The sequence below is a fragment of the Dysidea avara genome, chromosome 10 (genome assembly GCF_963678975.1).
Source record: "Dysidea avara chromosome 10, odDysAvar1.4, whole genome shotgun sequence".
Taxonomy (NCBI): Eukaryota; Metazoa; Porifera; class Demospongiae; order Dictyoceratida; family Dysideidae; genus Dysidea; species Dysidea avara.
In genome coordinates this window covers 17,111,957-17,126,501 of record NC_089281.1, presented here as the reverse complement: position 1 = coordinate 17,126,501, position 14,545 = coordinate 17,111,957, and the positions used below count along the sequence as shown (strand labels likewise).

At 36.6% G+C, this 14,545-nt stretch overlaps 1 protein-coding gene and 1 long non-coding RNA gene across 2 annotated transcripts in view; one reads left to right on the top strand and one right to left on the bottom strand.

Annotated features, from left to right (window-relative positions):
- Positions 1 to 630: 630 nt before the first annotated feature.
- On the top strand, positions 631 to 7,700 carry LOC136269141 (uncharacterized). Its single transcript, XR_010707231.1, has 3 exons — positions 631 to 906; positions 2,950 to 7,447; positions 7,499 to 7,700. It is a non-coding gene; the product is annotated as an uncharacterized lncRNA (long non-coding RNA).
- Positions 7,701 to 12,204: 4,504 nt separating this feature from the next.
- LOC136269120 (uncharacterized) overlaps positions 12,205 to 14,545 on the bottom strand; it is a 49,292-nt gene continuing 46,951 nt past the window's right edge. The window contains exons 15-19 of the mRNA XM_066064594.1: positions 13,591 to 14,100; positions 12,903 to 12,937; positions 12,738 to 12,807; positions 12,381 to 12,649; positions 12,205 to 12,330 (exon numbers count right to left, since the gene is read on the bottom strand). Coding sequence (XP_065920666.1) covers positions 12,319 to 12,330; positions 12,381 to 12,649; positions 12,738 to 12,807; positions 12,903 to 12,937; positions 13,591 to 14,100 — 896 coding nt within the window. The 3' untranslated portion in view covers positions 12,205 to 12,318. The remainder of the gene's footprint in view (positions 12,331 to 12,380; positions 12,650 to 12,737; positions 12,808 to 12,902; positions 12,938 to 13,590; positions 14,101 to 14,545) is intronic.

The following is a 14,545-nucleotide window of genomic DNA, read 5'->3' as shown; positions in this document are numbered from 1 at the left end:
TGCTCTCAGATCCAATCTCGTATCATTCAAATTTCAAAATTTTCCAATTGCAACATTATTATTCTATCATCATGCATGCAATTATGAGAGGGTGCATCATGTGCTTGGTTGTCTGAACCTACCCAAACCTTTCGATTAGCAAATGCTGCAATATCTATCTAAAGGCAGTATATAAAATATCTACAGGCAGAAATATGCATTTTATGTGGAAATGTCTCCAAATTGCAGTATTTTAGCATCTATTCTTCAAAAATTTCCTGGCAGAGCATGCCCCCAGACCCCCCTAGTTCCAGCATGCTCCACAAGCACACCTCCACCTAAGAGATTAGTACCTTGAGTTAGCCCCCCTTTTATAAATCCTAGATCTGCCCCTGCAAGTATATAGCCTTTGATCCAATATAACGGTCATATATGTACCCAAGGAAATTTTTAAAAATTAGACCATCTGATACCAAATCTGAAAGTGTTTTAATGTTGGGTTTATGTAATAGTTATACCATGGCTGCGAGGGATTTTGCTGATATATATTCCCAAAGCCCGAGGGTCACAGACCCGAGGGCTGCGGGTGTATATGTCAGCAAAATCCCAAGCAGCCATGGTACAAGTGATTAGTCTCGCATGGCACGCGAGACTAACAATATATCACTTGGGGCGTACTCACCTAATAGGTGAAAGAACTACTGAGAACTCATCCCATTTGTTTTATACAGTAGCATCTGAAGATCGATCGTGGTTTTAATAGCGTGGGCTAATAGCCATCAAAACGTTCTCCATGTTAAAACGTCATTAATACGTTACTATGCTTCAACACACAATGTTAGAAAACTTGTGATTGTGGGATGGAGTTTATATTGTTATCATTTTTGTACTAAGTTAAGCCAACTAACTTCGCTATTGGGACAGTAAGTAAGTTATTATATTAAGTTAAGTACTTAGGACTGTAAGTGACTAACCTATTTCAACGTAGTAGTAGTAGCTTTGCTGTTCCGTGGTCTGTTCAAAGGCTGATACGCGGTGGGTAGAAATACGCATCCACAATCACCCAAACGATTATTTAATGCCTTCATTAACCTTTAGTAACAACCAACTATCCTATCTTAACAAATGTGCTAAGCTTAGCAACTACTACAAAAACGAGTCCCACAATACAAAGCTCTATGTCGCTCAATATAATGAGTCAAAGCGCATCGATTCTTTGAACTGGCTGGGTATCAAAGTCATTGGCAAACCGCTTTCCCATGATATTGCCCGGGCAATATGCGAGTTAAACACCGAGCGGCGCCTTTGAACGCCCACGCTAAAGTGGTATATTTTACATATTAAACACTCTGAGATGGTGTCTGAGGGAATTTTTGATAGTTTTGTGTGCCATTCAGAAACAAGTATGTATAGAGTGTATAGTAGTTTTAGGGAGAGTCTGAGATTTTAGGGGGAAAGTTCCCTCTTAACAGCCCTAGAGTAAATAAACACTTGCTTTTTACAATTGATTCTTAGAGAAGTGTGCCAGTAACTGCATTCTTCACATTTTAGTTACATGTTTCTGACTTCCTGTATTCACAGGCTTTATGCCTTCTCGCCGCAGGTCCCTAGTGGGATAGCATTCACAGGATAAAACTGCATGGGAATGATACGGTCGGACACAGACGCGGACACAGACATTTTCAAAAAGCACTTTTACATTAATATAATTTTTCATACCTAACATTGTTTTTACAGCAGTCTTCGCTTCCAGACCCAGGCGTCGATCTTGTCATAGCGCTTATCCATTTGTAAGTGCACCTGCGAAGCACTAAATTTTTGTATTAGCGTTTTATCCCTTTAGGGGCTTTGCTAATTAATTATTATTATTATTATTAAATACAGAGAAAAAGGCATTACACCTGTGAGTCCTGCTCGTTACAATAAACAATTACATTAAGAATAAAAGTTATCAATCAAAATTTTAAAATTGTCAGTGGAATTAGACGACACTACATAATTGGGTAAATTATTCCATGAGTTGATGGTTCTTAGTTACTGAAAAGAATTTGCTGCGAACGTTCTTTTGGGCATGAGGTTTAAAAAGTTTGAAGTCATGTCCCCTTGTGGCACTTGACAAATTCAGGTGGAAGAATAATCCAGGTTGAAGATTAACATTCCCTTGTAAGATATTATATACCATAATCATGTCAGCACGATGCCTTCGATATGACAATGTAGGAAACTTGAGGGTAACCAGACGTTCATCATACTCTAAACTGGACAGATCCTGAACACATTTAGTAGCTCTGTCTTCTTTGCACTCTCTCCATGAACTGAAATGAAATGGACTAGACCAGCACTCCACAGCATGCCAAAGACCATATAGTGTTGTACACATGCTCTAAAGTCGAATACAGAGTTATATAATTGTAGAGATTAGCTTGTATGCCCCATGCAACTTAGCTTAGCAGGCCAAATCCACAATATTATGCCTTTTAGTATAAGGCGCAGGCGCTTATACCAAGTGTTGAGGGTTTCAAGGACCTGGCCTATGAAATTAGGTTGGGACATGCTAGATTAATCTCTGAATTAGATTTCTAGAGCACGTATACAACACTATATGGTCTTTAGAGTGCTAGTCTATCTTCGCTCATGCGCTTATATATGGATAAGCGATGGTGGAATGGTGGAATAAATGACGATGGTGGAATCAGTTACCTAACAATTTATATATCAGTAACTATCAAGAATTTTACTTCCACTTTACATCACCATTTACTTACTGATTTTAAAACTTAAGTTTGCGTCCTTTTTTTTTTTTTTTTTTTTGTAATAATTATTATGTAACATATTATACTACATGTATGTATGTATGCATATATGTATGTATGTATGTACGTAAGTGCTGCATATGTATATTATGTATATTATGTATATGTAGCTATATGTATGAATGTATGTACTGTGTATACTCCTCCTATATGGAAGAACGGCTATGCCGAATATAGGAGTTTAAACCAAATTCAATTCAATTCGATAAGGGCTATGACAAGATCGACGCCTGGGTCTGGAAGTGAATGCTGCTGTAAAAACAACGCTAGGTATGAAAAATAACTGTTTTGTAAATGTAAAAGTGTATTTTAAAATTGTCTGTGTCCGCGTCCATGTCTGCGTCCGACCGTATCCGCCTTTTCCAACTACCCCCACAAGGGAATGCTCAGCTGGTACCTTGAAATTCCATTGGCCAGCTGGAACACGAGGTTAGAGACATGGACACCCTTGGACAATTACCCAGATGTTTTCTAGGTGTATATCTTTCACTTTTAAGAGTAGCAAAGATGGTCTTGAAGAGTTGTATGTTAAGGGTATAGCTATAGCCAGAGACTCCATATGGCCTGCTTGGCGATTTTCTGTTGTGAACTCACAACTGTAATGTAAAAGGAAATGACTTGAAATAATTTTTTTAACAAGTGTGCTGCCACATGTTAATCATTAAGACTGCTAGTGATAGTGGACATAATGTCAGTAATAGTGTTGAGAAATAAGTTAATTATCATGCTATATAGCTAAGTCAGTAATTACTGATGCGTCCAGGGGGAACAGCCCAAGAAAAATCAAATACGCACATACTTTTATCATCCATGCTGTCATATTACATGTTTACTCATACTACATCTGGAATGTTGTTTCCTCATACTGTGAATGTGTGGTAAGCAACTTGTATATATAGTTAGTTACCATTGTATGTGTCATGAATCCTGCACAAGATGAGGTTATATTTCATGCTATACATGTTTACTCATACTATATACATATGGGATGCTGTTTCCTCATATACTGTGAATGTGTGGTAAACAACTTGTATAGATAGTTACCATGATCTAGTTGATGAATGATCACTTATGTGTCATGAATCCTGCACAAGATAAGGTTATATTGCATGTTTACTCATGCTATATGTAATAGTATTAAGTGATAGTATAATAACAGAAGGCTTACAGTACAACATGAGTAGAATATGATTCCAAGAACGTTGATAACAGTATAGCTAACTAGATTATACTTATATTGTATTGAAGGCCTGCTAGCAACCTTGTGATATGTTGTTTCCTCATACCGTGAATATTTGATATAGGTATACAGACTTGCCATAAGAACAAACAATTCATTGGAATCAACTGAGGACTATTTGTATATATATACTGATTCCAATAGAGCATGCAGTAAAGCATTTAAAACATGTGGTATAATCCCATACACAAATACACATATTGGCAAAATAAATCATGGTAACATGTACTTATCTGAATCATTTTTGAGATGACAATGATTTTTGTTTGGTGTGTATATAGAAGCTATGAATGGCACCATCAACCATGCTAACTTTTCATCATATGTACATACTAAACCTTTGACAAGTCGAGTGCTTGTATACTGGTACGTGTCCCATCATCATACAGTACAGTAGTAGGGATTCCCTCCAAATGATGGACTAGTGTTTTCTAGTATACTAGAACTAGAACTAAAAGACAGCCTTTTCTTTTTAGTTCTAGAACTAAATTCCATTACAATTTATTTAAAAAATTGAAACTATTCTAGAAATGTGCTGTTTTTAAGTTTTTGAACAATAACTAAACTAATATTTATAGCTTTATAGTACCAATACTAGAACTAAACTAATATTTATAGCTTTATAGTGCCAATATTAGAACTAAACTAATATTTATAGCTTTATAGTACCAATACTAGAACTAAACTAATATTTATAGCTTTATAGTACCAATACTAGAACTAAACTAAAACTTTTAGTGCTGCAAACTACTGTTGTTTGAGATTTAGCAGGAACCTAATTGGTGAACTGACTATCTGGCACATTAAAGCCTGACTTTGAAGTACATATGTGATGATATAACCTTTGTAAGAACAAAGGCAATTGCAACTTTCCATTACTATCTCGAGTGGCTTGTGACATTTTAGCAACCACCACTCCTGTGGAAAGAACGTTTTCTTCTGGTAGAGAGGTGACAAGGGGGAAACAAAACCATATGACAGACAAAAACTTAGAAAGAGATTTATGTAGATGTTGTTCAGGTAGGATGTTTATTAAATCTTTGATTCGATTCTGCTTCTCAAAGTGGTATAGAATGATAATTCTAATACATGCACCTAATTAGTGATCAAGTATATTCTTAGCATCAGTGCTGTACTATAACTAAAATGCAGGTACTATAATACTACCAAAATTGTTTCAGCCATGGATACTTGAACTAATACAAACTATTATTGTTTAACAAGGAATACTAGAACTAATACTAACTTAAAGGAACTATACTAGAACATTATACCTGTACTAGAAAAACACTAATAGACTCCCTCCAAAAATGCTGCCTCTGGAAGCTGTTCAAAGAAGAGTTACTAGATTGGTACCTAATCTTGCACACCTGACTTATTCTGATAAACCAAAGCCCTTAAACTTTCCCTCATTGTATTGCAGAAGATTGAGGATGGACATGATTATGGCACATGGACTGAAGTTGCTGAAACCTCATGTCAAAGCAAATGTGAAGACATATAGGTTTGCAGTAAGAATGAATTGATTGGAATTCTTTGCCATCTGACATAGTTATGGCCACTTACACTTTGCTAGATGTAGTACATTGGACAAATCGTAGATGTAATGTATGGTATTATTAACTTAGCATTTTTTAGAACCACTATTAAATAAATAAACCAATAAAAGCCACCATATAGTCAACCTATATGCATGTGCATGACAAAAAGCTTCCTTACAAAAAAGTTCTAATGTCAAAATATACGTAGCATTAAATGCAAAAAAAGTATTACAGATGACTACTGAAGTGTAAAATATTGCCAAAATCAAAATTTGGTCTGCCTGCCTGCCTGCCTGCCTGCCTGCCTGCCTGCCTGCCTGCCTGCCTGCCTGCCTGCCTGCCTGCCTGCCTGCCTGCCTGCCTGCCTGCCTGCCTGCCTGCCTGCCTGCCTGCCTGCCTGCCTGCCTGCCTGCCTGCCTGCCTGCCTGCCTGCCTGCCTGCCTGCCTGCCTGCCTGCCTGCCTGCCTGCCTGCCTGCCTGCCTGCCTGCCTGCCTGCCTGCATGTACTTGCTCACCCCAACATACCCCTGCTTGTAATAAGACTATAGCAGGGTATCAGATCAAAAGAACTGGTTCAAACAACAGTATCGCTGGACCATCACTGTTTGTTGGCTTTGTGGTTACCACAAACCACAAACAAATCACCTAAGTACATGCCTGCAGAGCCTTTGACACCAGTACTGAAGCTGAATAGGCTAACAATCTGCTGACTGCAACCAATTACAACAGATTTCCTAATTGTTGGTTTCTACTGATTACCATATCAGTACGACTCTATAGAGTCTTGATTGAAGAATACTGGCATATTTGCGGTCTGATCAAACATTTGCAGTTTGCAGTATATACACAACCAGATGATACAACCTTCTCTCATTTTGTGCAATGCCCATCTAACATGAAACTATGATCTATATTGTACATGGCTGCATCTGAAAATTTATTTACTGTAATGAAGTATGCTATGCTTAACTGACCAGTTTTCTTGGTAATCATCAGAGTATGAAGCCTTCATTCCGAAATACTGTAATTTGCTTTATTTTTGTGCAAAAAATTGTGATAAAGATTTCAAATTTTAAACATTTTTGTACAAGTTTTGCATACGAAAATTATTTTACAATGAAAAAAACAAATTACAGTATAGAGTAGCACATGTCATTAGTTTAATAAAATGGAAGCTGTCTAGATATAAAGCCTTTCAGTGACTAGCTATGTACAAGGGACTGGTCACTGTATAAGGTCAGGCAAAGTAGATTACCAGTTTCTCATCAGCCACTTCCTCAATTTTGATGCAAGCAGTGGTCATTTTTCATTGTTCATTATTGAAAGAAGTACCCCAAAATCATAGCATTGCAAACAAACAAAATCCCATAAGATATCTTATTATATGAATGGTGAGGAGGTGAGATCAGTGTCTAATGCTAAGTATTTAGGAGTTACTCTGGATGAGCAATTAACATTCAATGAACATATTAAGAAGATTGCTAATAAAGCAAATCAAGTTAAGTCTTTTTTACAAAGAAACATTGGTTCTTGTCCAGCTATATATATGGTAAAAGAAGCCTGCTATAAGTTTATGGTAAGGCCAGTTGTGGAGTATGCCAGTGTTGTGTGGTCACCATTTACGAAGACATACATTAATCTGATTGAATCAGTGCAGCATAGAGCTACAAGGTTTGTGACTAGTGATTATGGCTTTACATCTAGTGTTACAGGGATGTTGAAATCGCTTGGCTGGATGTCTTTGGAATGTAGACGAGAAATCTCCCAGTGTATTATGTTTTTAAATTTTACATAATGAATTCTCTATCCCCAACCACCACCTTCCTACACCATCAACTACACAAGAGGACATTCTCAGAGATTCACTGAGACAGGTGCCAACTCACATATAAACGTATATTTACACTCATTTTTTCCTGCCACAGCCTCCCAGCTACAACAATTCCCAGCGAAGCACAAATACAGATGACTTTAAGAAAAGGATTGTGGACTATTATGTATCAACCCAGCTATAGACTTGTACACGTCTTTTGTATGTATGTATCTGTGTGTATGTACTCCCAAATGGAGGTCTGCACAGTATTAATAACAATGAATAAATAGCAACAGCAGGCTATCTGCCACTACAAGGAATATCAAAGCTCTCTTAGCTTATGCTTACATGTTACTACCTTCGTGAAATGTTTCTTAGCTGCCAGTTTGTCTAAACATCGAAATGTTAGTGTACATGTTCTATTAAATGTAGAGGTGGCAGGGTGGAAAGTGATGTGGGCTGGTGATGAGAAACATTGAGTCATGTTTGCCTGGCCTAAAAAGACAAATTTCACCGCTTGTGTATAATGCCATTGGAATTTTTAGTGTGAATTAACATGTACCATTCAAGGTGGCCAATTCTATCATGAATTTCCTGAAAGACACATGTTAGTAGATTGTATATTGGCATGATAGCAATGCTGAATCAGTAGCTTTCCCTTATATGGCTCCTATTAATGTTGCCATGATGGAACAAGGTATCAGCTTCTTAAACTTCACATAGTGGATTATTACTTCAGATCTACACCACATATCTTATTTCTGCTTTTTGCACATGATTATCCTCAATGGTTGTTACTTATTTATATACTTGTTACCATGGAAACCACCACGATTATGCCACTCTTTGTACATTATTTATGGTTTTTTCACCTTTTAATCTAAGGAGGTAGCCTTGGACCAGACTTAAATTCATTGTAATTGTTTTGCCTATAGTGTTTACATTAGTTTGTTGTAGGCTCAGATAATACAGATGAAATATGTAGGCAGGTGAGTTAAAATCTTTGAAGTTTGTGCCTTGTTGCAATTTACATTTTACAAATGCCGTGTAGTAGAATTTATGAAAACCATTTAATTTTGCTAATAAAATTCAATTAGCTATTCATTGTTCCTAGCTTAATGTATGGTCACGCTGTTTCACCTGTAAACAAATTCACATGGTTGATTCTACTTGCTGATGCTCTAATATTAATAAATATGTAAGACATAGAACAGCTTGTGTCCTCCATTATATTATATACATTTCACAAAATTACCAAATATGCTCTGATAGTGGTAATGGTGGTGATTGACTGCACGATATAATTGTGTTGAAATCTATAGCCACTGAGAAAATTGTTATAGCTCTAGCTGAGGAAGGAAGAAGTGCCAGTTATGTTGTATCAGAAAGTATTTTATCATGAAGCATTTTTTAGACAGAGCTAGATCAAGAGTCATTAAGGCTGGAATAACACAAAATGTGGAGTTTGTTATTATTCATGGAAATAAAAGTTTTGGAAGCACGTTGCTAAATAGTGATTGATTTATTAAAATCAATTTAACCCTTAAATTGCAATGACATAAAAACAATATTGCACTATTGTGTGAAACATAGAGAAGTTAAATTTAGTATCAAAAATCTTAAAGACTATTTGGGTGAGCTCCAAAACTCTTTACAAACTATTTCTAATGTGTCAAATGATTCTAAAAATGCAGAATGAAAAATGTATCTATGTTGTTACACCTTATACCTTGCATTTCTTGTACATGGTGTAATTTTTCTTTGTCCTTCAACAATGTTATCTCCAACTTGCCTCTTTCTTCTGCGACATAAAAAACATGTGCAGAACATGTTCCACGCAGCATGCTATACAGTATGCTACATGTTCTCTCATGTTCTTCTAATACTATTTTCACACGGACACTCAAAAGTGGGTTCAACCCCGGTTGAGTAACCCACTTTCAACCCACTTTCACAAGCAATCATCACATGATGGTATTCATTGAGTGATAATTGTCTTCTAAGCACTTTATGTATTCACCAACAACCACAACCGGCTTTGCAGACTCGAGTTCGACCTGGGTTGAACCCTATTGCTTTGTAGGTTGAACTTGCTTATGACATTTTATGACTAAGCTCATGTGAACGCATTAACCTGGGTTGAATGTGGGTTAAGCCTGGTTTAAAGTGATCATATGAAAAGGGTGTAAGGCATATATATATATACCTATGGTTATAATATATTCTTTTGTCACCTACGTATATGTTCAACATTGGTGACTACATGTTAGCTAAATATATCCTGAAAAGTTTGACTATTCAACCTAGGGTGTTCTCAGATGTTATTTATGCAGACCTTTAAAAAGTACTGAAGTGTGTGTGGTCATTTACATGTGTACCAGACGAGGTGTGGAAAGTAACATATGTATCAGGAAGACCATGCATGTATATAGCAAGTTAGGTGTCACAAGCATTTTCAAACTTACACTCTTAACACTACTAGGGATGCGCCGATTTTGCCGGCAAATTTTTTGGAAAACTACGTTGGTAAAAGCAAAGAGCAAAATGCTGGAAAAATAGGTGGAAAATTGGAAAAATGGGCACCAAGGAATGGCAACTTGGCACATTTTGTATGATAAAGATCGAGATACTCTAATAGAACAGTCACGCATAGTATTAGGACAACATATGCTCATAGGAAATGGTGACTAAAGATCGAGATACTCTAATAGAGCAGTCACTACGTACGAAATATTCTAATAGAGCAGTCACACATACTTGTAAGCTAGAGATACTGCAATTAATTTTTACTGATGCTCAGCAAAATAGAAAAATTTAGAGCAAAATATTGAGCAAAATAGGTAAAAAATAAAAGAATTGCTGGAAAGAAAAATAGGTGGGAAAAAAAGCAAAATAGGCTCATCCCTAAACACTACAGAGTATACAACAGCTACAGAACAAAAGCTGACACAATCAAGGCAAAAGACAATATTAATTTTGCACACCATCACTCATGGCCAAAAGCCCCCTGTAAACAGTCACCTTCCCTTTAGTTGCTCCGCATCTTGATCACATAGACAGTAACAATTAATTGGCTATAGAGCCAAACTATAATAAATAAACCAATGTCCATTTGGTTCCACATGGGTACTTTGAGATAGTAAGTCACTCACTAGAGTCCCTATGGATACATATACATGAAATTGACAAGGAGAAAACATCCTGACCGTCTGGCAGACTCCTGTAAGCATTTGAGCGTTAATCGGATGGCTGCAGGTTCGAGGCTGCCTAGGTCCAGTTATGGATTTTTTCTCCTTCCTCCATCTTTTCAAACATACTTTCTGTAACAACTTTAACAGGCTGTAGGACCAGGTGCCCTACAGACCTTCAGCACTTGTGCTGTAAAGCCTTAATAAATAAATAATAAACTATGGCTCCCTAACACCTGATATACTGTGGTTCATTCTCACATGCATGTTATACAAAGAGGAGCAAAGGCCGTATTGTCAATAGGCCATACAGTACACTTGGTTACCCAAACAGTACAACTGACTGCTCTATTAGAGTATTTTGTCAAAATGTATGTTCTATTAGAGTATTTGAACAGGGCTCTGTATATAAATGAATGGGCTTTCATTATCTGAGCTTTCTGATTATCTGAATATGCCTTGGTCCCAAGGGGATCAGATAATTGAGGGAGCACTGCTAACCTAGGGTGGATTAAGTGCAATATTACTTAGATCGCTTGGTGGAAAGACACATTTCATACAATTATGGCTTTCTGTGCATGGTGACCTAGCACCCAAGAATTGCAGTTTTTATTGGATCATTTGAGCTATATATTAACATATAAACAGATTGGCTTTAAATTGTTCAACTGGTTAGTAACCCCAGCTTACAATCAGTTGATGGTGGTGGGCAATAACAAACTGTGCATGCAGTGTTGAAGAAAGAAGACTCCTGTATACTCTTCTAGATGAGTGAATATAGCCACAATTTAAGTAACAGTTAAAGACCTGCCACAAGGATCTTCATGATTTTAAAAACCCGAGGTGAAGCCGAGGTTTTTCATTTAGTTGGCACCAGTTGTGCAGGCATTGATATGTGATATTCTTTAATAACCTCAACTACATGTACAGTGAGTTAGACTGCTCTCATATTTCCCTCCTGCCCATCACATAAGGATGTGCCACCTTCAAATCTTGCTATTGAGGAGCCCCTTATTATTTCTGACAGTGTTTAGCGCAAGCACAAGCAGGTCTGATTGGCGTAGGGTCTATTAAATATAAAGGAAGGTGTGTTACACTTTTGTAGTGAAATTTGTAGGATTTGTGTTTCGTGATATCTTATTGAGAGAATACTGCATTAGTTTCAACACTACTACTGATAATTTTATGCAAAAAACTATAAGAAAGGAATAATTCCAAGACATCAACATTTGAGCACTTGCTGAATTTACAGGAGCTAAGCTTTGCATAGATCCACAGTGTCCTCCAAGATGACCATGCTTGATTCATGCTTTCCAAGCCATATATGTATATTTTGTCAAATATAGACACACTGATGCTATTTGCAGTATCACTTTCCTTTCATGTCTGGTAGCACTGTATACATACAAAGAATATTAAAAACTGCTTTTTTGCTGCAGCTTGGTACACAGTAGTTCAGAGAGTTTACCTGTAAATGTCTACAGTAGAGTTAAAAGTGCATGGGAATTATTATATACTTGCATGCATCATTGCGTGAATTTGGTCCTCTGTTTGGTAACTAATTAATACTACTTTGGACCCAGGTCAAGCCATTTGTATAGCAGTAACTATGCCAATAATAATTTATACATATAATAAAATATTCTGCTAATAATTTAATATATAATGATATTTCTACAACTACAAAAGTGTCCTAATACAAATTGCAACACTAAAATATTAGCAACAGCAGCTTAATGACCAGTTAATTAGGGTCCTGCATAAAATGATATAAATTAAAGCAATAATTGAAGACAATGAACTTACCAAGTATGTTGGATTATCAAATACAGCACCCTCTGGGCTGTACACTGGATTATTCACCACCTCTGCTTCAGCAAATTCTTCGTCAATCTCATTTTCTTTCATATGCTTAACTGTATAGTCTTCTGCAGCTTTCTTAAAATCATATTTGTAATGTCGTTTATCATCGTAGACATCTCCTTTGTCATCTTTAGTATTCTTGATAAGTCTTTCTTGGTCAGACTCTTTCCTTCTTCTTGACAACACAATGATTATTATTATCACCACTGCAGCTGGAAGAAGTTAAAAAAATTAAGTGTGAGTGCAGTGAATTTGCTACTACACTTGATATTATTGTAGTGTTGTTATTATGAGACTCACCAATAACAATAGCAGCCACTCCTCCACCTGCACCAGCTGCAATAGCTGCTATTGGTGCTCCACTTCCACTCTATTTTATCCAGAAAAGTACAGTTATGCTAGTATAGCAGGAATGTATAAGTACTACCTTGTGGTACTTATACACTCCTGAGTAGTGTGACTTACCTCTTCCTGGTCTCCAAGGCCAGTAGAGCACTTTTCTGTTAAAAATATCAATGTCACATTTTTGCTATTATTATAATGAGATGCAATGTGGTAATTTTGAGGGACAAATGTTTGAAGTTTGGATTATAAACTTTGCCAAAAATATTTACAAGCATAGACTGTTTACATTCTTGTGAAAGCCAAATACAAAGAGGTGAACATGTTATCTCTCCCCAATGGTCTTGTGTTTCACTCCATAGTAAAACAAGATTAGCTACACGAATGACTATATTACAACATAACTGTGTGGGAAAATTCCTACTTTGGCATCAAAACAAAATAATATAAATGACATGCCAATGTAGGGATTCCCACAGAGCTATGTTGTAATACCACGCATCATTCATATATGTAAAATCTTGTCTAGTTTTTATCATTTAGAATATTAGTATTTTTAGTACCATATGAATGTGACTCAGTCTCCACTCTTTCTAACAGTGTTATGTACTTCATGAAATGTACTACTATAATAAAATTCCTTGTTTTTACTCTGACTGTGTATAGAATGGACATTTACAATGGTACATAGGGAATTTACCTTGCCAGCACATATTAGCAGAGCTACAATACATTATGTGAGCAAACATTATTGATATGGTCATGTGTGAGGTGTAAATATAGAGCACATCTCATATTTGCAGTTACTCACCCATACATTGATCCTCAGGTGCTCCAACAGTGGAACAATTGTAACACTCTACAGCTCCATATACATCAGAATAACTACCACAAGGACATTCAACACATGGCTTAAATCCATTATCAGAATATTCTCCAGGAGAACACAATGGCAGACAATCCTCCATTTGTTGACTGCCAGTATTGCGAGTATTGTGATTTTCAGGACACTCCACACACTCCAGTTGACCATGTGAATACTGATATTTTCCTGTAGGACACTTGTTACATGGTTCCAGCCCATCATTAGAGTATTCTCCAGGTGGACACATCATGATACAATCCTCCAATAGTCTAGTACTGTTACTACGTGTCACATGGTATTCAGGACATGATACACACTGGAGTTGTCCTTGTACATATTGATAGGTGTTAGTAGGACATAGCACACATTCCGGCATCACAATGACAGTCTCTGAACCATCATCATTAACTTGTATCATTTCATTGTCAACTTGATAACTTCCAGCAGGACAACTCACTGTTAACAGAAATTTGTGAGATAATGACATGGCACAATACGCAATATTAATTTATGGATATGCAAATACAATACAAGTGCTAATACCGTAAGCCTTTGTTCAAATCCATTTTGTATATTCTTTAGATACTGTATTTGACTGGTTAATTGCCGTGGTTACTATAACTTTCAGCAACAAAAACCCTGTGGCTACTATGCATGTAAAGGTGGTGCAGCCTGCAGCACTTATATGGATTCATAAGTGACTGGCCTTGTTTAATATTATTGTTCATTTTAATTTCTCTCAAAATACTATTTCCTGGCTTAAAACAACTCCTTTGCCCAGTTTCTGCTTCAAATGTGTCTTATCAACACTTACATCAGTATAATTCAGATACAAGCCATGACTCTTATCCAAGGGCAGTTATAATTCTAGGCTGTGAAGTGGCTACTATCCAGGGGTGGC